Source organism: Leucoraja erinacea, chromosome 1, assembly GCF_028641065.1.
Source record: "Leucoraja erinacea ecotype New England chromosome 1, Leri_hhj_1, whole genome shotgun sequence".
Taxonomy (NCBI): domain Eukaryota; kingdom Metazoa; phylum Chordata; class Chondrichthyes; order Rajiformes; family Rajidae; genus Leucoraja; species Leucoraja erinaceus.
In genome coordinates, this window is record NC_073377.1 from 824069 (window position 1) to 847303 (window position 23235).

The 23235-nt window shown below is 45.7% G+C and overlaps 1 protein-coding gene across 1 annotated transcript in view; it reads left to right on the forward strand.

Moving 5' to 3' along the window:
* Window positions 1–23235, forward strand: part of atrn (attractin) — a 346003-nt gene that overhangs the window by 27425 nt on the left and 295343 nt on the right. Inside the window, exon 2 of the mRNA XM_055642697.1 lies at window positions 19290–19373. Within this exon, the coding sequence (XP_055498672.1) occupies window positions 19290–19373 (84 nt within the window). The remainder of the gene's footprint in view (window positions 1–19289; window positions 19374–23235) is intronic.

Below are 23235 nucleotides of genomic sequence, written 5' to 3' on the forward strand. Positions count from 1 at the left end.
GGCCACAAACTCTTTGAATCACTTCCCTCTGGAAGGCGACTCCGGATTGTCAAAGCTGCCACAGCCAGACATAAACACAGTTTTTATCCACGAGTAGTTGCTCTACTCAACAGGCAAAAATCTATAGCCTCCCTTTGATCTGGTATTTTGTTGGTTCACATGCTTGATCAATGGTGTTTTATCATTAATGTTTTATTATTATTAATGTTTAGTGTTTTCTGAGTCATTCGTAACTGTCACTGTTTGTCATGTTGTTACTTGTGCGCGGAGCAACAAGGCAAATACATTGTATGTGAATACTTGGCCAATAAACTTACTTACTTATGTGCACCTTTTCACTGTAACATTTGCAATATTACGTGCAGTTCTGGTCACCCCATTACAAGAAGGTTGTGGAGGCTTTGGAAAAGGTGCAGAAGAGGTTTACCGGGATGATGCCTGGTTTACTGGGTGTTAGCTATGGGAAGAGGTTGGACAGACTTAGATTGTTTTCATTGGAACGCCGTAGATTGAAGGGAGTCTTGATAGAAGGAGATAAAATTATGTGGGGCATTGATATGGTAGAGGGTCAAAACTTTTTTTTTCCCAGGATGGGAGAGCATATCTTTAAGGTGAGATAAAATATGAGAGGGCATAGGTTTATGGTGAGAGGGACAATGTTTACATAGAGGGTGATGAGTGGTGGAGGCAGATATGATAGTAGCATGCAAGAGGCTTTTAGGTAGGCACACGGAAATGGAGGTATATGGATTATGTACAGTCAGATAAGAGTTGGTCTTGTTTGACACGGATATTGTGGGGCCGATGTACCTGTTTTCCGTGCTGTGGCTGTAATGCTGTAATTATTCTGCACTCTGGTATTTTCTCTTTGTACTACCTGTAGTACTTGTGATTGGTTCCATTGCACTTGTGTATATAATGATATATCTGGTTGCAAACAACATTTTTCACTGTATATTTTTAGAGCTGTCTAATACCGCCACACCATCCCAGGCAAGGTCACTCTTAATCATCCATGCGGTTCATGCCCCAGATTCCTCCAGCACTAAGCCTGGATCACTGACAGAGTATATTGAAAAGGGCAATAGCATGCGGTCAGAGTACATCAACTCCAGCCCCTGTGATATCTCGTGATGTCAAACAGTAGCCCATTTTCCATAGGCCCAGCCATGCAGGGTACATTTGAAGCTATTCACGACTATATTGGCAGGACTGACAATTGTTGAGACATTGTGAAGATGGTTCTGTCGTGACTCTTTGACATGATCCGCAGAACAAATTCTGTATTAAACAGAATACATTTCTTGCCATCGGGGTGTTTAATAGATGTAGGGCAAAAGGAAGTACGGAGTTGTACTTTGTATGGAGTTGTAGATTTAATAGGAATCCGAGGGGTAACTTTTTCACAAACAGGGTGGTGGATGTATGGACAAGCTGCCAGAGGAGGTAGTTGAGACAGGGATTTAACATTTAAGAACAATTAGACAAGTACATGGATAGGACAGGTTTGGAGGGATATGGACCAAATGCTGGCAGGTGGGACAAGTGTAGCTGGGAAGTGTTGGCCGGTGTGGGCAAGTTGGGCCAAAGTGCCTTTTTCCACACTGAATGACAATCTGTAACCTTGTGGCTCAGCATGTTCCTTACTCCAGGAGAGTGTAGGACGTGAGGACAGCCTCAGAATAAAAGGACGCATCTTTAGAAAGGAAATTAGGAGGAATTTCATGAGCCAGAGGGTGGTGAATCCCTGCAGGCTGTCATTGGGTATGTTTAAAACAGAAATTGGTAGGTTCTTGATGAGTGATGGGTCTGTCCCACTTAGGCGACTGCAGGAGACTATGCGGTTGCCACATGGTCGCCACATGGTCGCCACATGTTCGCATGGGCCATAATGGTCATGAGTTGTTCCCGCATTCTGGGAACCAGTCGCGGACTCATTATGGTCGCAGCAAATTTTTTAACATGTGAAAAATTAGCAGCGACCAGAATGAAGCCGCCATGGAGAGTAGTGAGAATTCTCCTGCCGTAGGTGGGTCGCCAGGTGGTCCTAGTGGGTTGCCAGGAGATCGAAGGTTCTCATAGGTCGTAGCCGGTGTTGACCGGTGAATTTCATTGGCTCATTGGAAAAAAAAACGTAACCGGTAGTTTTCAGGACCAAGGATAACCGACCGGTAATGTGAATGTCCACCGAGCTTCACAGCCGTGTATCTCTGGCTTCTTAAAATTTGTCTCAACTTCTTCTCCCCACCCTATCTCCCCCCCACACACACACACACTCTCATCCCCTCTTTTAAAGGACTTACGTGACCCTTCCCGTACACTGTGCTTTCACCGTCTTAATTACTGCGCCAACCTTCCTGTTCATCGCGGTGTGTGTATGTATCACATTGGGTTTGCACCGTGTGAATTTCACTCAGACTGCGTTGCCCCCACTTGCCCTGTCCCCCGCCTGCATAACGGGCTGGTGAAGGAAGAGATATGTGTATGTTCCACTCTGACAGTTGCCGTTCCAGCCGCCGGTTTTTCAGGCGACTTGACTGTCGCCAGCAGTCACCTGACAAATCTCCTAAGTGGGACAGGCCCACGGGGTGGGAGGTTGCAACCTTCACGTGGTCCGCCCTGTATCGACAAATGCAATCAACCCGGCGTGCACAATCAAATAAGATCAAATAGAACAACTTGTCTGATAACTTTAGGCTGTGTACGCCATACGCAAGAAGAAGAAGAAGACAGGCCCATAAGGGTATCAAAGGTTATGGTTAGAAGCCAGGAAAATGGGATGGGGAGGGAAAAATAGATCAGCCATGATCGAATGGCAGAGCAGATTCTTTTACTTTACTTCAGAGATACAACATGGAAACAGGCCCATCGGCCCACAAAGTCTGCATCAACCAGCGATCTTCTTACAGTCGAGCTATCCTACACACTAGGGACTATTTACAATTTTACCGAATCCAATTATCCTACAAACCTGTACATCTTTGGAGTGTGGGTGGAAACTGGAGAAAACCCACGTAGATAACGGGGAGAACGTACAAACTGCACAGACAGCACCCGTTGTCAGGCTCGAACCAGCGTCTCTGGCGCTGTATGGCAGCAAATGTACTGCTTTGCCACTGCCGACTCAATGGACCGAATAGCCCAATCAGCTCTTATGTCTTCTGATCTACCATAACCACTGAGCTTGGGTATCAATTTTGAAAAATTAATTTTTCAGGCCAAGTTGCTGTAGCAATCTTCCCTGCTGACTTTTAACCGATAACTCCATAGCCTTTTAATTTAAAAAAATGTAATGAGGTACCTTGTTATATTTTGCCACATCAAAGGCACCATGTAAAATGTTGCTCTTCATGAGAATTACTATGCTTTAGTCATAAATGATTAAGGAAAAATTTGTGAATTGTGAATTTGTGGCTCGGACTGCACAGGTTTCCATCAGACTACAAATAGGTCAAACCTTAATGCATTTCTATTTTTCCACTCGATGTTTGTAAGACATTGAAAGTAACTGAGATTGTGGCACCAACTTGGATTTAGGGTAACGGAAGTGGCATAGGTGCTATTATGCAAAGTCAGCACTCATGTTTGAAAATGTCAGATGCAAAGAGAATTCTTAAATGGTGGAATAAACGATCCATTTGCAAAGAAACCTATGGTACTTTCCGATTCATCAATTCAGTTTAGTTTATTGTCACGTGTACCGAGGTACAGTGAAAAGCTTTTTTTGCGTGCTAACCAGTCAGCGGAAAGACTATACATGACGACAATCGAGTCATTCACAGATACCTAAGAGGATAACGTTTAGTGCAAGATAAAGTCCGGTCAAAGATAGTCCGAGGGTCACCAATGAGGTAGATAGTAGCTCAGGACTGCTCTCCAGCTGCGGTAAGATGGTTCAGTTGTCTGATTACAGCTGGGAAGAAAGTATCCGTGAATCTGGTGTACGTTTTCTCATATCTATACCCATTGCCAGAAGAAGGAATGGCCAGGGTCCGACTCCAATTTGATTATGTTGCTGGCCTTGCTGAGGCAGCGCGAGGTGTAAATGGAGTCAATGGAAGGGAGGTTGGTTTGTGTGATGGTCTGGGCAGCGTCCACATTTTGTTGCAATTTCTTGCCCTCTTGGATGGAGCTGTTCCCAAACCAAGCTGTGATGCATCCCGATAAAATGTTTTTGACGGCGCATCTGTAGAAGTTGGTGAGAGTTGTTGGGGACATGCCGAACTTCCTAAGCCTTCTAAGGAAGTAGAGGAGTTGGTGTGCTATTATGACCAGATTCCTCTCTGCCCCATTAAGTCCACCGGACCTAGTCTATGGAACTGATGTGCTACAATACTTAGAACTGTATCTCTGCATTGTGTATTTTCCCCTTTGCTCTACTTATTGTATTTTTGTATGGAAAATCTGATCTGTTTGGATGGCATGCCAAACAAAACTTTAGACGTGACAATAATGAACCTAAACCTATGTGGAAAGTCATGGTTCATAGTTCAAGTTGTGAGCGACCGGAACGTTGAAAAAAGAATAGAACAAATAGTGCAAAAGCAAAATACTGCAGATGCTGGTCAGGCAACAGAGAGGCTGTTAGCACATCAGGTCAACCCATGAAGGGTCAGTAATGTGAAACATGACTATATTTCTATCTATAATAGTGACCAACCTTTCATTTTGTGATTGTTAATTAGCAAGCAATTAGTTTAGTTTAGAGATACAATATGAAAACAGGCCCTTCGGCCCAATCGAGTCCGCACCAACCAATGATCCCCGAGCATTTTGAGGTCATCAATTGTTTTCTGACCTTGAGAAAAAAATCTTAAATAGGAAAGGTACATTTTTGTCTCAAAGCTGTGGTCAACTTAACTGAAGCTATGTTAAGTTTAGCGCCTTGGTTGTTAAATAGCAAAAGCTCTTCAACCAGAAATGCTGGCTGTGTTTCTCCTTCCATTGACGCTGCTGCCTGTGTTTCTGTTCATTTTTTAGATTTCTAGCATATTCATAATGGGAAGTTCAGAATCTCTTCAGAAGAGGGTGAAATTTAATGGAGATGTGTGGGGTAAGCTTTTTTAGTCGGTGGTGGATGCCAGAATGCGCTGATGGGTGGTTGCGGAAGCAGATACGTTTATGGCTACAAATAGCTCAAATCTCAGTGCATTTCTATTTTCCTGTTCGATGTTTCTAAATTAAAGACATTGAAAGTAACTAAGATTGTGGTACAACTTGTTTTAGGGTAGGATAAGCAGGAAATAGAGGGGTATAAGAACAATTAGACAAGTACATGGATAGGACAGGTTTGTAGGGATATGGACCAAATGCTGGCAGGTGGGACAAGTGTAGCTGGGAAGTGTTGGCCGGTGTGGGCAAGTTGGGCCAAAGTGCCTTTTTCCACACTGAATGACAATCTGTAACCTTGTGGCTCAGCATGTTCCTTACTCCAGGAGAGTCTAGGACTTGAGGACACAGCCTCAGAATAAAAGGATGCATCTTTAGAAAGGAAATTAGGAGGACATTTCATGAGCCAGAGGGTGGTGAATCCCTGCAGGCTGTCATTGGGTATGTTTAAAACAGAAATTGGTAGGTTCTTGATGAGTGATGGGCCTGTCCTACTTAGGCGACTGCAGGAGACTATGCGGTTGCCACATGGTCGCCACATGTTCGCGGGTGGTTGCATGGGCCATAATGGTCGTGAGTTGTTCACGCATTCTGGGAAATAGTCGCAGCCTCATTATGGTCGCCGCAAATTTTTTAACATGTTGAAAAATTAGCAGCGACCAGATTGAAGCCGCCATGGACAGTAGCGAGAATTCTCGTGCCGTAGGTGGGTCGCCAGGTGGTCCTAGTGGGTTGCCAGGAGTTCGAAGGTTCTCGTAGGTCGTAGCCGGTGTTGACCGGTGAATTTCATTGGCTCATTGGAAAAAAAAACGTAACCGGTAGTTTTCAGGACCAAGGATAACCGACCAGTAATGTGAATGTCTGCCGAGCTTCACAGCTGTGTATCTCTGGCTTCTTAAAATTTGTCTCAACTTCTTCTCCCCACCCTGTCTCCTCCCCCCCCACACACACTCTCATCCCCTCTTTTAAAGGACTTACGTGACCCTTCCCGTACACTGTGCTTTCACCGTCTTAATTACTGCGCCAACCTTCCTGTTCATCGCGGTGTGTGTATGTATCACATTGGCTTTGCACCGTGTGAATTTCACTCAGACTACGTTGCCCCCGGTTGCCCTGTCCACCGCCTGCATAACGGGCTGGTGAAGGAAGAGATGAGTGTATGTTCCACTCTGACAGTTGCCGTTCCAGCCACCGGTTTTTCAGGCGACTTGACTGTCGCCAGCAGTCACCTGAAAAATCTCCTAAGTGGGACAGGCCCACGGGGTTGGAGATTGCAACCTTCACGTGGTCCGCCCTGTATCGACAAATGCAATCAACCCGGCGTGCACAATCGAATAAGATCAAATAGAACAACTTGTCCGATAACTTTAGGCTGTGTACGCCATACGCAAGAAGAAGAAGAAGACAGGCCCATAAGGGTATCAAAGGTTATGGTTAGAAGCCAGGAAAATGGGATGGGGAGGGAAAAATAGATCAGCCATGATCGAATGGCAGAGCAGATTCTTTTACTTTACTTCAGAGATACAACATGGAAACAGGCCCATCGGCCCACAAAGTCTGCATCAACCAGCGATCTTCTTACAGTCGAGCTATCCTACACACTAGGGACTATTTACAATTTTTCCGAATCCAATTATCCTACAAACCTGTACATCTTTGGAGTGTGGGTGGAAACTGGAGCACCGGGAGAAAACCCACGTAGATAACGGGGAGAACGTACAAACTGCACAGACAGCACCCGTAGTCAGGCTCGAACCAGCGTCTCTGGTGCTGTTTGGCAGCAAATGTACTGCTTTGCCACTGCCGACTCAATGGACCGAATAGCCCAATCAGCTCTTATGTCTTCTGATCTACCATAACCACTGAGCTTGGGTATCAATTTTGAAAAATTAATTTTTCAGGCCAAGTTGCTGTAGCAATCTTCCCTGCTGACTTTTAACCGATAACTCCATAGCCTTTTAATTTAAAAAAATGTAATGAGGTACCTTGTTATATTTTGCCACATCAAAGGCACCATGTAAAATGTTGCTCTTCATGAGAATTACTATGCTTTAGTCATAAATGATTAAGGAAAAATTTGTGAATTGTGAATTTGTGGCTCGGACTGCACAGGTTTCCATCAGACTACAAATAGGTCAAACCTTAATGCATTTCTATTTTTCCACTCGATGTTTGTAAGACATTGAAAGTAACTGAGATTGTGGTACCAACTTGGATTTAGGGTAACGGAAGTGGCATAGGTGCTATTATGCAAAGTCAGCACTCATGTTTGAAAATGTCAGATGCAAAGAGAATTCTTAAATGGTGGAATAAACGATCCATTTGCAAAGAAACCAATGGTACTTTCCGATTCATCAGTTCAGTTTAGTTTATTGTCACGTGTACCGAGGTACAGTGAAAAGTTTTTTTGCGTGCTAACCAGTCAGCGGAAAGACTATACATGACGACAATCGAGTCATTCACAGATACCTAAGAGGATAACGTTTAGTGCAAGATAAAGTCCGGTCAAAGATAGTCCGAGGGTCACCAATGAGGTAGATAGTAGCTCAGGACTGCTCTCCAGCTGCGGTAAGATGGTTCAGTTGTCTGATTACAGCTGGGAAGAAAGTATCCGTGAATCTGGAGGTGTACGTTTTCTCATATCTATACCCATTGCCAGAAGAAGGAATGGCCAGGGTCCGACTCAGCCTTGATTATGTTGCTGGCCTTGCTGAGGCAGCGTGAGGTGTAAATGGAATCAATGGAAGGGAGGTTGGTTTGTGTGATGGTCTGGGCAGCGTCCACGTTTCGTTGCAATTTCTTGCCCTCTTGGATGGAGCTGTTCCCAAACCAAGCTGTGATGCATCCCGATAAAATGTTTTCGACGGCGCATCTGTAGAAGTTGGTGAGAGTTGTTGGGGACATGCCGAACTTCCTAAGCCTTCTAAGGAAGTAGAGGAGTTGGTGTGCTATTATGACCAGATTTCTCTCTGCCCCATTAAGTCCATCGGACCTAGTCTATGGAACTGATGTGCTACAATACTTGGAACTGTATCTCTGCATTGTGTATTTTCCCCTTTGCTCTACTTATTGTATTTTTGTATGGAAAATCTGATCTGTTTGGATGGCATGCCAAACAAAACTTTAGACGTGACAATAATGAACCTAAACCTATGTGGAAAGTCATGGTTCATAGTTCAAGTTGTGAGCGACCGGAACGTTGAAAAAAGAATAGAACAAATAGTGCAAAAGCAAAATACTGCAGATGCTGGAACTAGCAGGTCAGGCAACAGAGAGGCTGTTAGCACATCAGGTCAACCCATGAAGGGTCAGTAATGTGAAACATGACTATATTTCTATCTATAATAGTGACCGACCTTTCATTTTGTGATTGTTAATTAGCAAGCAATTAGTTTAGTTTAGAGATACAATATGAAAACAGGCCCTTCGGCCCATCGAGTCCGCACCAACCAACGATCCCCGAGCATTTTGAGGTCATCAATTGTTTTCTGACCTTGAGAAAAAAATCTTAGATAGGAAAGGTACATTTTTGTCTCAAAGCTGTGGTCAACTTAACTGAAGCTATGTTAAGTTTAGCGCCTTGGTTGTTAAATAGTAAAAGCTCTTCAACCAGAAATGCTGGCTGTGTTTCTCCTTCCATTGACGCTGCTGCCTGTGTTTCTGTTCATGTTTTAGATTTCTAGCATATTCATAATGGGAAGTTCAGAATCTCTTCAGAAGAGGGTGAAATTTAATGGAGATGTGTGGGGTAAGCTTTTTTAGTCGGTGGTGGATGCCAGAATGCGCTGATGGGTGGTGGCAGAAACAGATAAGTTTGTGGCTACAAATAGCTCAAACCTCAGTTCATTTCTATTTTTCTGTTTGATGTTTCTAAATTAAAGACATTGAAAGTAACTAAGATTGTGGTACAACTTGTTTTAGGGTAGGATAAGCAGGAAATGGAGGGGTATAAATCACATGAATGCAGAGAAAATTAGTTATTTTGGCATTGGTTGTTTTTTGTACATCGTACTGGAGTTGGGCATTTCAATGTCAGCATGTGGAGGTGGGGACTCCACTGTGAATTTGGAGCAGAACAACAGACAGCCAACCATGTCGTCTCTGGGTGCCTGCTCTACCACCCACCAAATGGAGCTCTGGGTCTGGCAGACATTGACACAGAGACATCAACCTGGCTTGAGATCTAACTATTCCTTTGGTTTATGTTTCATTCGCAAGAAGAAGAAACAAGAAGAAGAATTGTTTGGCACGGATATTGTGAGCCAAAGGGCCTGTGCTGTACTTTCTATTTTCAAGTACCCAGAATATATGTCCATTAAAAGATCAAGTAAATGGCAAGAATGGACGTGAACAGTTTGTATTTATCTGATGGAGCAGTTTTCCCACCTTTTCTGTGATCGTACAAGTAACTTGTAAAGGCTTTCCCAGAGGAAGGATCACTGTTTAAAAATATGGCGTCAACCATTTAAATAGGGGACGGAGCCAATTTTTGCTTTGTGGGAAATGAGTCTTTGAAATTCTTCGAAGGGTGATGGAAGCAGAGTCATTGGATAGTTTTAAGGCAAAGATAACTCGATTCTTGAAGAATAACGAGGTGAAAGGTTACTGTGTATTGAAAGAAATGCAGAGATGAGGAATCGGTGAGATCAATCATGATTTTCGTAAATGGTGGAGCAGGCTATACAAGCTGAGTGACTTATTCCGGCTCCAAATTCATACGTTTTTATGGCAGGTGATCAGATCAATATTGTAAATACAGCTCACCCTCTCCATGACACACTGGTCAACCTGAGGAGCACCTTCAGCACCAGTATGGTTCCACCAAGATACAGCACAGAACGCCACAGAAGATCCTTTTTCCCTGTGGCTATCAAACTGTGCAACTCCTCCCCCTTCTATCGTGGGGTAGACTGACTGCCCCCCCCAATCTTTGAACATTCCAAATCCTGGACTTCATGTTTCATGTATCTTGTTGTGTTTTATGACTACTTCAATGTCCGGGACACAGTTCTGTAGGTCGTCCAGTCAGGTAGTTGGTGATCCAGGAAACCAATGGAGCATCCACCCACATCTTCGTCAGTTTGCTCCCTAGCAGTGCAGGCCGGATGGTGTTAAAAGCACTGTGGAAGTAAAAAAAAGACTCTCACACTGCATCCCGGCTTATCCAGGTGAGCATCGGGTCGGCGGAGCAGGTGGATGGTGGCACCCTCAACGCCCACCTTTGTTTTGTAAGCGAACTGCAGGGGGTACAGGTAGGGTTTAACCAGGGATCGCAGGTGAGTGAGCATGAGCCTCTCCAGAGCCTTCATGATGTGTGAAGTTAGCGTCACCGGTCTGAAGTCATTGAGGAGCTGGGACACGTCCTCTTTGGTACAGGAACAATGCAGGATTCTTGCGACAAAGAAAGGGCAGAGGAAGTGGACCAGGGGGATTGAGGGGGAGAGTCTGTTGACTATGTTGAAGGCTAGCTTCGGAAAAATTGGACACCGAATAGTTTCACCGAACACCTCCGCTCAGTCCGCAATAACCAACCTGACCTCCCGGTGGCTCAGCACTTCAACTCCCCATTCCCAATCCGACCTCTCTGCCCTGGGTCTCCTCCATTGCCAGAGTGAGCAACAGCGGAAATTGGAGGAACAGCACCTCATATTCCGCCTGGGGACCTTGCGTCCGGATGGCATTAACATTGACTTCTCCCAATTTTGCTAGCCCTTGCTGTCTCCTCCCCTTCCTTAATCCTCTAGCTGTCTCCTCCCACCCTCCTATCAGCCCGTCCTCAGGCTCCTCCTCCTCCCCTTTTCCTTCCTTCTCCCCCCCCCACCCCCCATCAGTCTGAGGAAGGGTTTCTGCCCGAAACGTCGCCTATTTCCTTCGCTCCATAGATGCTGCTGCACCCGCTGAGTTTCTCCAGCAATTTTGTGTACATCCAGAAGAATTTGTGTGAGAACGAACTGCAGATGCTGGTTTAAATTGAAGATTGACACAAAAAGCTTATGTAACTCAGCGGGACAGACAGCATATCTGGAGAGAAGGAATGGGTGACGTTTCGGGTCTGAGGAAGGGTGTCGACCTGAAACGTCACCCATTCCTTCTCCCCAGATATGCTGCCTGTCCCGCTGAGTTACGCCAGCTTTTTGTGTCTACCTTCAGAAGAACTGGTTGTTATTAATCTGTTAACAGATATTTTAGGCTTGCACATAGTAACTTTAATTTTGTTATAAGTAGCTCTGGTAACTAAATGTTGATTATAAGTTGAAATTTAATTTTAATGTAGAGTGCTTTTTCATCCCCCATTTAGCTAATGTAATTATGTGCCAACACAGTCCGATTTGCAAATTGGCATTGAGATGCTTAAAAGTCCTTTCTCCAATGTTGCATGATTGCTTTCGAGATAAGAATAAATGAAAAACTGCTAAAGTGATTGATCATTGTCTACTTTCTGCCACTTGTTACATCTCCTTCCCTGGTGCGACAGAAACTCATGTAAAACATTGATGTCCTTGTGAACATCAAAATGAACCCATAATGTGGCAATTTCAGAGCACATTGATCGCTTAGTCCTTGATCGGTTTGTGAAAATTTGTCTTGCAAAAGCTCACAGGCTCTCTGCTGCATCTAAAGTCGTCAACTGTTTGCCTCAACGTTTCGAGTCGCATTAGTTACATTTCTTATTGCATTTTGCAACACTGCATTCCTCAATGTGGAAATATCTTCATATTTTCCATTTCCATAGTAAACAAGACAGTTAAATAACCTTTTTACGCTAAACATGGTAGGTGCATGGAACAAGCTGCTGGAGGAGGTAGCTGAGGCAGGGACTATCGCACCGTTTAAGAAACATTTAGACAGGTACATGAATAGGACAGGTTTTGAGGGATATGAGACAAATGCAGGCAGTTGGGACTAGTGTAGATGGGGCATGTTGGTTGTTGTGGGCAAGTTGTGCCGAAGGGCCTGTTTCCACACTGTAAGACTCTATGACTAAATCAATAATGTTGCTTTTCATGAAAGGCCAATGACTTGAACCGTTCAACCTAATTCTCTCCCCAGATGCTGCATGTCCTGCTGTGCATTTCCAGCATTTTCTAATAGTCGTATGATCTACTCGTGCATTAAATCTAGTTATGTACAGCAGCTGGTTTTTGGGTCAGTGGTAATCCCCCAAAAGATTGATCTTCGAGGACTGTGATGGTTATAGTCATAGTGTACACCATGGAAACAGGCCCTGCCAACCAACTTGTCCTTGCTGACCAAGTTGCCTCACCAAGCTGCTCCCATTTGTCTGCGCTTGTACCATGCCTATCCAAACCTTTCCTATCCATGTACCGTGCGAGCCCGATCCACCTGCTGAGCCGCCACCGACCGGAATGACGACCGAAGACCATAACGTGCCCCGGTAGGCCCGACTCGCCCCATAGGCCTCCCAGGGACTGCGGTGAAGGTGGGCGGCGAGGCCTATCTGGGCCGAAGGAGCCTCAGCGGTGGCGGCGATGGGAGCCTCGGTTGCGGCAGCGGCAGCGGGAGACTCGGCGGGGACATCAGCGGGAACCTCATGGTCGATCAACGTGAGGACAGAGGAGAAGACAATGGGGACCCGGCGTGGGGTGACAGCCGTGAGGGACGGTGGGAGAACAAATGGGGACCCGGTGTAGGGGAGGGCACTCTAGTTTACAATCCTCTGCCCAGGGGATAAGTCTGTGTTCGTTCGTTTGTTCATTTGTTCCGGTGAAGGCGCTGCGCACACGGCAGCCTGACAACAGTCACTTGCCTTTTTTTTGTTTTCACTATTAATGTCAAGTTTTTGTGTACCTTGTGTGGTGTGACTATCGGCAGACCAATTTCCCTCCGGGGATGAATATCGATATCGTATCTGTCCAAGTGTCTTTTTAAATGTTGTGAATTTGAACCCGGCCTCAACCACTTCCTCTGGCAGCTGATTCCAACTATGTGTGTGTTGGATTGTGGCTCCCCTCGATGCCACACACAATCAGATGCTGTGTTGATATCAAATGCAGCCACCCTAATCTCATCTGTGTCATTTGTGCCAATATCGCAATAAGATTGAGAGCCAATTGGTTCTTGCAAAACCCAAGTGTGGTATCATACCCCAATCAGATGGTGAGAAATTGATATTGAGTGGCAGCAGAGTATTATTGAGCACTTCATAAAAGGAAAATTATAGGGTGAAAAGCAGAATGTAACACTTGGCGTTTAAAAAGTCATAAACACGCTAGTGGATATGCTGAAAGATGACTGCCAGCTTGCACAAGCTTCAGATAAATGATTTGTTTCCAAATGTATTTTAAAGTTCTTGATTAGGCAGGGCGTCAAAGGATACGGGGAGTAGGCTGGAGAATGGGGTTGAGAAGGAAAAATAGATCCGCCATGATTGAATGGCGGAATAATTTCGAAGAAGTGTTGAACGGCCCAATTCTGCTCCTATGTAGCAATGTTACAAAATTTTGAGATTTAAAAAATCAAGTCTGCAATTTATCCCATCAGATAAAGCATAACAATAAGTTTAATTTGACACCTAATTCACTTTCATATCTCAAGTAATAAAAAAGTTATGGCCATTTTCATACTCGGAAATTAGCATCTTGTTCCCTATTGATTTTCTATGGACATAACAAAAAAGCTGTGATCGAGGACAGTCAAAAGCCCATAACCTTCTTAAAAATTAAGAGAACTGAATGAAATTTTCAGTTATCATAGATTGAACCATTCTGAAACAAATATAAAATAATCTTACTTGGAGGACCTGAAATTAAAGCATATAATTAGTTAGTTACCCAATTGTAGCTAATTTCAAACTTCAATTACTAGATCTAAACATCTATCCATTTCTTAATAAATGATTAACATTTTTTAAATAGCCTGTGTCCAAATAATATTCACAAATAATTCACAATAAAACATGATTTTTAAATCTCATTTACATCAATTTATAGGCCAAATGGAAGGAATTTAGTGTTCAATTGCTGTAAATTAAAGTCAATTTAAATCTGCTTTCTAGTGGGTTCCTGTGAACGCGCTGGTTTAGAACGTTCACATTGCAGTGGATTTGTGCCCTCAAATGCCCAGAAAAATACTGCGGGATATAAAGAGCCCAAAATGAACTATTCGCTATAGAAAACTTTATATACAGGGTTCTTAAGAGGCCCCTTTTAATGTAAAAATAAGGTACATACCTTTAATTGTTTGCTATATAAAACCCTGGGGCTGCGAGAGGTCGCGGGTTTAGACAGTGATTTTTAAACTACTATAACTATTATACAAGGCCATAAAAACTAATAATACCTTTTGCGACGGGGTCTTTCAGCGATTTTCCGTTAATGATTTACTAAGCTGAACATTTTCGATTGCAACAGCCTAGTAAAAATCGCGTTTTAAACCCGCCCCCTCTAAACAGCGCCAAAATCACACACACGGGGCTGGGACAGATTCTCAACGACGATTCAGGTAGGTTTTGTAACATACCTATCCTATGTCCACTTGTTCGCGGGAGGTTGCCGGGGAGTCGCCTTCATGGTCGTGAGGAATTCCCGCATTCTGGGAACTAGTCGTGGCCTCATTATGTTTGCCGCGGATTTTTCAACATGTTGAAAAATTAGTGGCGACTAGATTGATGCCACATGGAGAGTAGCGAGAATTCTCGTGCCGTAGGTCGGCCGCCAGGAGGTCCAAGTGGGTTGCCAGGTCGAAGGTTCTCGGAGGTTCTTGTAGGTTGTAGCCATTGCTGACCAGTGGATTTCATTGGCTCATTGGGAAAAAAAAATGTAAGCAGTAGTTTTCAGAACCAAGGATAAACGACCGGTAATGTTAAATTGCAGAGAAGGTTCACAAGACTGATTCCTGGGATGTCAGGACTGTCTTATGAAGAAAGACTGGATAGACTTGGTTTATACTCTCCAGAGTTTAGGAGATTGAGAGGGGATCTTATAGAAACTTACAAAATTCTTAAGGGGTTGGACAGGCTAGATGCAGGAAGATTGTTTCCGATGTTGGGGAAGTCCAGGACAAGGGGTCACAGCTTAAGGATAAGGGGGAAATCCTTTAAAACCGAGATGAGGAGAACTTTTTTCACACAGAGAGTGGTGAATCTCTGGAACTCTCTGCCACAGAGGGTAGTTGAGGCCAGTTCATTGGCTATATTTAAGAGGGAGTTAGATGTGGCCCTTGTGGCCAAGGGGATCAGAGGGTATGGAGAAAAGGCAGGTACGGGATACTGAGTTGGATGATCAGCCATGATCATATTAAATGGCGGTGCAGGCTCGAAGGGCCGAATGGCCTACTCCTGCACCTAATTTCTATGTTTCTATGTTTCTATAGGAGCACTGAGGTTCTACTGCAGTTGTACAGGGTCTTGGTGAGACCACACCTGGGGTTTTACGTACAGTTCTGGTCTCCTAATCTGAGGAAAGACATTCTTGCCATAGAGGGAGTACAGAGAAGGTTCACCAGACTGATTCCTGGGATGTCAGGACTTTCATATGAAGAAAGACTGGATAGACTCGGCTTGTACTCGCTAGAATGTAGAAGACTGAGGGGGGATCTTATAGAAACTTACAAAATTCTTAAGGGGTTGGACAGGCTAGATACTGGAAGATTGTTCCCGATATTGGGGAAGTCCAGAACAAGGAGTCACAGTTTAAGGATAAGGGGGAAATCTTTTAGGACCGAGATGAGAAAAACATTTTTCACACAGAGAGTGGTGAATCTCTGGAATTCTCTGCCGCAGAAGGTAGTTGAGGCCAGTTCATTGGCTATATTTAAGAGGGAGTTAGATATGGCCCTTGTGGCTAAAGGGATCAGGGGGTATGGAGAGAAGGCAGGTACAGGATACTGTGTTGGATGATCAGCCATGATCATATTGAATGGCGGTGTAGGCTCGAAGGGCCGAATGGCCTACTCCTGCACCTGTTTTCTATGTTTCTATGTTTCTAAATGTCCGCCAAGCTTCACAGCCGTGTATCTCTGGCTTCTTAAAAGTTGTCTCCATACCTTCTTCCCCCCCTCTCTCTCCCCCCTCTCTCTCCCTTCTCTCCCCCCCCCTCTTTTAAAGGACTTACTGCGCTTTAGCTGTTTTAATGACAGCGCCAACCTTCCTGTTCATCGCGGTGTGTGTCTGTATCACATTGGCTTTGTGCCAATTTCACTCAGACACTGCTCCCCCTGCCTCCCCTGTCCCCTGCTTGTATAACGGGCTTGTGAAGGAAGGTGGGGGTGTGTGTGTGGGTGTGGGGGTGTGTGGGGGTGGGTGTGTGGGGGTGTCTCTCTCCCTCTCTCACGCCACACAGAGGACACCCTTGGGAGCTTTTTAGGTTGCCATATGACAGTTTAGGTGGGCACTTAGGATTGCTTGCATGACGCGTTCGATTATGTGGTCGGACGAAATGCGTAGTTCCCAGTCGAAATTATGCTCAATGAAGCATTCACATCTTATTTCTGCTTCAAATAAAGTCACAAACTAAGCATATTCACCAATCAAGACATGATCTATACCACAATGACATGCAGCAAAATTATAATACAGTATCTCAACTCTTTTTACACATTGCAATTAATGTAATTTTTATTATTTCTTACCACTTCCAAACAAAAGTGTGGTTGGATTATTCAGCGTATGATCAACTTGTGTCAATAAATCCTGGACCATGATAACATATATGCTTAATCATGCACACTACAGATTGATGCAAGCATGTTTTCTGTGAAGGACCGAAAATTATCATGACATGACCATAGCATGGGTCGTTATTGCTATTGGTACAGAAACACTCGCTTCCCACATAATTTATCCACAACAAAATATACAGGTTGCAAGGAATTTTCTAAAGGCATTTTATGATAATAGCTGTTAAAACTGACGATACCCATCTGACAGGTTGAACATTACACTAACTAATAAGAGATGGCCAAAGGACATAAATGTAGCAAATGTTCTTTTGGTAATATATTTAAAGGTGTCAAGACACCACATTACCGGACATTCAGATTAGATGTATGTGTTGTGAACAGCAATGAAGATACTCAGTTTGTAAGCAACAAATTAAAAAAAATTGTTGATAACCGTTTTTTCCATCATTCCCACTTCAGAATTAACGTTAAAATTTCAACTGAAATATCTCCTGACCAAATTTGTGATGTATATGACTAACGGTAGAAGTAAAACCTGGATAAATCCAACGTATAATTGTGAATGTTGCTCATTAAATAACTACAGTACTGATACTCCATATTAAGAGCATTGATTTGCAGTTAAAATGAATTCTGTAATAACGTGTCAACGGTAGCAGTGACAATCGAACACTGCGGTTTTAATGTTTCACGTGTTCACAATTTAATCAATCCATCTTTATGGATTAAAACAAATAACATTGGGAATTAAAACATATTTGATTGCATTCCGTTATTAAAAACATAGTCAATGTTCGCTCTGAACACATTTCCAGCACAATAGGGTTGGGAGGGGTGCGTGTGAATCAGTGCAGGATGGATAGATGGGGGTGGGGGGGGTTTGAGAAGGCAATCGGTGCGGAATGGATGGATTGAGGCAGGGGAATTAGTGTGTTTTGGTTGTAGTAGGTAAAATTGTGAAGGGAGAGCGCGGGGATGAGAGTGGGGTTGAAGGGGGGATCTGTGCAGGATGGATGGGAAAGGGGGTCAGTACAGAATCAATTGGAGGATCAGTGTAGGATTGATGGGGGGGGGTGGCAGGAGAATCAATGCAAGGTGGATAGGGAGATCAGTGCAGGATGAATAGATGGGGGGAGGGGGGGAGGGGAGTAGATGAGGAGGGGAGCACACGGGACGTCAGTTAGGACTGAATAGAGGCAGGAATGGGGATCAGTGCGGGATGGAGAGGAGGGGTCTCGGGACAAGGGGGGTGGAGGGGGGCGTGCGAGAGAGAGAGAGGAAGGGGCAGAGGAGGTGGGAAGGAAGGGCAACACCCCTCGGACAACACTGGCATCATCGCTACCTTGGCCGTTCCTGTCAGGCACGGAAATCGCTATCAAAATATGGAGAGGACGGGGGACACAATATCTTGGCAGCCGCGCGCACATGCGCACACTCATACACACGCACGAGACTTCGGAGGCTCAATCCAGCGCTAAATCAGCTCAAGTCTGCCTGTCTCGCCTGGTCATGCCTGGGCTGATGACATATTTTCCGTAAATCCAGGCAGGGATAATCTGGCGGGAGAGGCAGAGTTGGGCTGGGTTTTAGCGCTGCTTCTCTGCGCTGGCTGTGGGCCTGGGGGCACCGCTCCCGTCTGACTCCCGACGTCTCCTGACGTGGGGGGCTCTTGGGTGGGGACCTCTCAAAACAGGGGGGGGACATGTCCCCCCTGCCGCCCCCCCCCCCGGATCTCCGCCCCTGACTGTCCATCGCCAGGTGCCGCCGCCAAAGGAGGAGGCAGTTGAAATCTCCTCGCCACCTCCTCCCCCATTTCCTCCATTTGCTTCTCAAGCCTTTTCTGTCATTTATCCATATTATCTATTTTGATTATTCATTGCAACCGCGAATATCACATTTCGGGTAAACTGTGGTAATGGAGATAAACTCTGCAATGAGTAGCAGTGACATTATGACTGCTGATATGGATTGAGAAATATTTTTTGCAGTGTGTGACACGTGTGCAGAGTGGGAAATTCAAAAAATTATTATGATGCGAATCTATGTTTGCGTGATAGCGATCCAGTCATTTACTTGAGAGGTCATATTGAAATTGGTGCTTTCTTTGTTTCTGACTATAGTTTCAATCAATGTTCAAACATTTTTTTCTGTATATGGAAATATTTTGTGCGTTATCGTTTCCATTTATCTACGAGCATGTTCTCAATCGTCAAATCTGGTGTACCTTCAGGCTTTGGAACAAGTTTAAACAAAAGTTGCATGGAAATGTGAGAGTTGAGTGTTATATATCATGATAATGTTGAATGTGATAATTGGATAGAACCCTGGCAACTCGATCTGACCCCTAGGGACCTTACTGTGTGTCAGGGTTAACTATCAAATAAATTTGTACGGCTGGGGTTTGGAATGATTTAATTTAATTTGGTCGTGCTTTAATTTTCCATTCAAGTAAACCTCTAACTGGCTTTTGTAACAGTATCAAAACGTGAAAAAGATTTATTTTTAAAATTGTAGTAACTGAACTTTTGTTTATTTTGCAGATTAACTGGACAATTTGGATATCTTACTGATGGTCCAGGGAACTATAAATACAAGACAAAGTGTACATGGCTTATTGAAGGACAGTGAGTACTTTTGCCTTTTCCATTCACCCTAGAAAGTCTGGTTTTGCAAGGGACTTTCTTCCCCATAATGGAACCTGTATCAAATGTTGTCATCTGCTCAGAGGAGTCACACTTAAGCATCTGCAGTCACTCTAGCTATTAAGGAAGTGTTTGAGCAGCTCTGATAACTGCTTGTTCCCCTGGCGTTCAGCTGATGTTCGTGAAAAAGGCTTTGGATTTGGATTGGAACTTATACGAGGAAGTGATAGGACTATTAACAGCTACAAAGCTGTTTCCTACTACATTTTGTGCAGCTATCATCACCTAACAGATATACCATTGCCTACTATCTCCCTTTCTGGAATCCCGCATTCGATGATCTGTCAAAGCTAAACTGTAGAAGCCATAGAATCGGTATTCATTCCAGTGAAGCCCTTTGCACTACTTTATAAAAAAGAAAACAAGAACAGCGTGATTGAGGGCGGCAATTTGTGTGTTTATTTAAGCAGGGCTGGTGAGTCAGAGGGTGGTGAATGCCACAGAAACCTTTAAAGGTCAACAGTGGATATTTTCAACAGATAGATTTTTCATTAATATAGGTGGCAGGAGAATGGGGTTAGGAAGGAGAGATAGATCAGCCATGATCAAATGGTGGAGTAGACTTGATGGGCCAAATGGCCTAAATCAGTGGTTCCCAACATGGGGCGTACGCCCCACAGGGGGGCAATTTGATTTTTAAGGGGGGCAATTGAGCGCGACTGAGGAGGTCTGGGTCCAAATTTTCGATTTTTATTTTTTGGGATTTTCCATCAGGTAAACATATGTAGTTTATGTTTCAGATGTTATTTTGACTTTTTAAATGATAAGAATTATATATCACCACATGGGGGGGGTCAGGATTTTAGAGGTGATTAGGTGGGGCATGGCCAAAAAAAGGTTGGGAACCACTGGCCTAAATCTATCACTTATGGCCTTCTGGCTCCAAAGAAAAACATCAGACATCAGTGGTACATGAGTTACCAGAGAGGTTTCTGAGGGACAAGAGACAAAGCTCTTCATAGGGACAATGCTCTTCATTGCATCTCAGTACATGTGACAATAAACTAAACTGAAACTAAACCCGAGATAGGTATATTTGGAAACACCGGGATTAATTGAGGTGAATCAGCACAGCTTTATGCTGATTCACCTCAATTAAGTTTGTTTGAGTTGCTTTAAGGAAGTAACCACAAATGTTTGAGGGCAGGGCCGTAGACCTAGTATGTTTGCACTTCACCAAGCTTTTGATATTGTTCTGCGTAATAGGGTGATTTCACGAAAGGTCACTGGAGCGTATATCCTCACCCACGTGACCGCAAAATCCAACTGGGGTACAAGCGTCACTTCCGGTACATGTTAGTGATGCTGAAAACACGCACTTTCACACCTGTTAAAAACCGCGAAAACGGCCCGTTTTTGAGCTGTAAATTACTGTGCCAGTCGGGGTGACCGTGAGGCACAGCTACCTAACGTTACAGTCCAGAAGAAAGATAAAAACTAAGGTAAATTCAAGAGGGAGCTGAAGGTGCAAAAACAGCGGAAGTGGTTAGCGGACATTTGCCGTGGAGATATAAAGATCGAAAATATCGTGAATTATCGCGTTTGCTCGCTGCATTTCATCAAAAGTAAGGCATTATTGACTTTTTATCTTTATTCATTTGTTATATGAAAAGTTTTAAAAGTGAAAAATCCGTCAGTAAAATTGCAAAATCGCCCATGGTTCTCAGGTGGGTTTTAACATGCAAAATGAAAACGCTTCTGAAGCTCCATTTACCATTTAAATAATCGTAAACTATCAATGCGTTTTGAAATAAATTTTACTCCAACTTGCAGTCACATCTAGAGGGGGGGGGGGGTAGAGAGTGAGGGCAGAGAGAGAAGGGGCAGAGACAGAGAGAGAGAGGGGAGGAGAGAGAGAGGGTGAGAGTGAGGGGGAGAGAGAGGGGGGTGCTGAGAGGGGGATGAGGGGGAGTGGGGGGGAGGAGGGGGGAGGGGGAGGAGGGGGAGAGGAGGGGGGAGAGGGGGGGGGAGGGGGATGGGGGAGGGGAGGAGGAGGGGGGGGAGAGGAGAGGGGGGAAGAGGAGGGGGGGGAGGAGGGGGAGAGGAGGGGGGAGAGGGGGGGAAGAGGAGGGGGGGAGGGGGGGAGGGAGGGGGGGGGGGGGGGGGGAGGGGGGGGGGGCGGAGGAGGGGGGGGGAAGGGGGGGAAGGGGGGGAAGGGGGAAGAGGAGGGGGGGGGGGGAGGAGGGGGGGGGGGAAGAGGAGGGGGGGGAGAGGAGGGGGGGAAGAGGAGGGGGGGAGAGGGAGATGGGGGAGGGGGGGGGAAGGGGGGGGGGGTGTGGGAAGGGTAGCAGCTGTGGCTGCCCGTTTAGGGGGACGAGGCGGGGGGGGAGGAGGCAGCGGGGGAGGGGGGGGGGGGAGGGGGGGGGGAAGAGGAGGGAGGGGGGGGGGGAGGAGGGGGGGGGGAAGAGGAGGGAGGTGGGGGGGGGAAGAGGAGGGGGGGGGAAGAGGTGGGGGGGGGGGAAGAGGAGGGGGGGGGGGGGGGGGGGGGGAGAGGATACAATACAATACAATACAATACAATACAAAGCACTTTATTTGTCCCCGAGGGGCAATTCAGATGTCCCTGCAGCACACTAATAAAAATACAACATAGCATTCAAGAAGTTTAACATTAGAACATAAAAACATCCCCCCACAATGGTTCCCACTGTGGGGGAAGGCACAAAGTCCAGTCCCCATCCTCTTGTCCACCCAAAGTCGGGCCTATGAGGCCTCCACAGTCGCCGCTACGGGGGCCCGATGTTCCCGGCCGTTCTCGCCGGGTGATGGTACTCCGGCGTCGGGAGAACCCTCAGCGGCTTGGGGTGCCAGGAACGGCCGCCCTCCTACCGGAGACCACGGCTTCCAAGCCAACAGACCGCGCCGAACGGAGCCCCACACACTGGCGATCTCGGCGAGAGATCCCAGGCTCCGAGATGTAAGTTCAGCGCCGCAGCTGGCCGCTCCACAGAACCGCGGCTCCACGATGTTATTATCGGCGGTCCCAGCATACTGGAGTTCCAGCGCGGCGACCCAGACAAGGCATCGCCCGCTCCGCAATAGCGCTCCAGCGCCGCGCCGCCGCCAAAGCCGAGGCTCCGGCCAGGTCCCCTCAGGAAACGTCGCTCCAGGACCCGCTGGTAGGCCGCGAGGACAGGTCGAAGGTGCTGCTCGGAGGAAGGCAGCCTCTCCGACCAGGTAGGGACTTGAAAAGCAGTTTCCCCCCTTCCCCCCCCACCACCCCCCACACATAAAAGATTAGACCCCCCAACTAAACACTTTAACGTACTAAAAATAATAAAAAGAAGTGAAAGAAAACGGACAGCTGCAGGATAGGCGCCGTTCAGGACAGCGCCCCCACCGAGAACCGAGGAGGGGGGGGGGGGGGAGAGGAGGGGGGGAGGAAGGGGGGGGGGGAGGAGGGGGGGGGGGGGAAGAGGAGGGGGGGGGGGGAGAGAGAGAGGGGGGGGGGGGGAAGAGAGAGAGAGCCTTTTTTACTTCAACCCAAACCCAAACAACTATTTGCAGGCAGTGCTTTTTTACCTCTAACCATATTTTCATTTTCAAACCAAATTAAGGGTACTCACAGTGCTGTAGACATTTGTCAGTGTCATTCAAAGCTCTGATTGAGGCACACCACTTGCAGAGACTGATTGAGGCACACCACTTCCTGGTTTTATAGTCGCTCCCCCTCCCTCCAGCAGGGGCAGCAGAGAGAATGGGGAATGTTGTAAAAACATTAATATCTCTGTCAATTTTCATCGACGGGAAAAATCCTCGGCACACGCGGCGGAGGGGGGCTCTG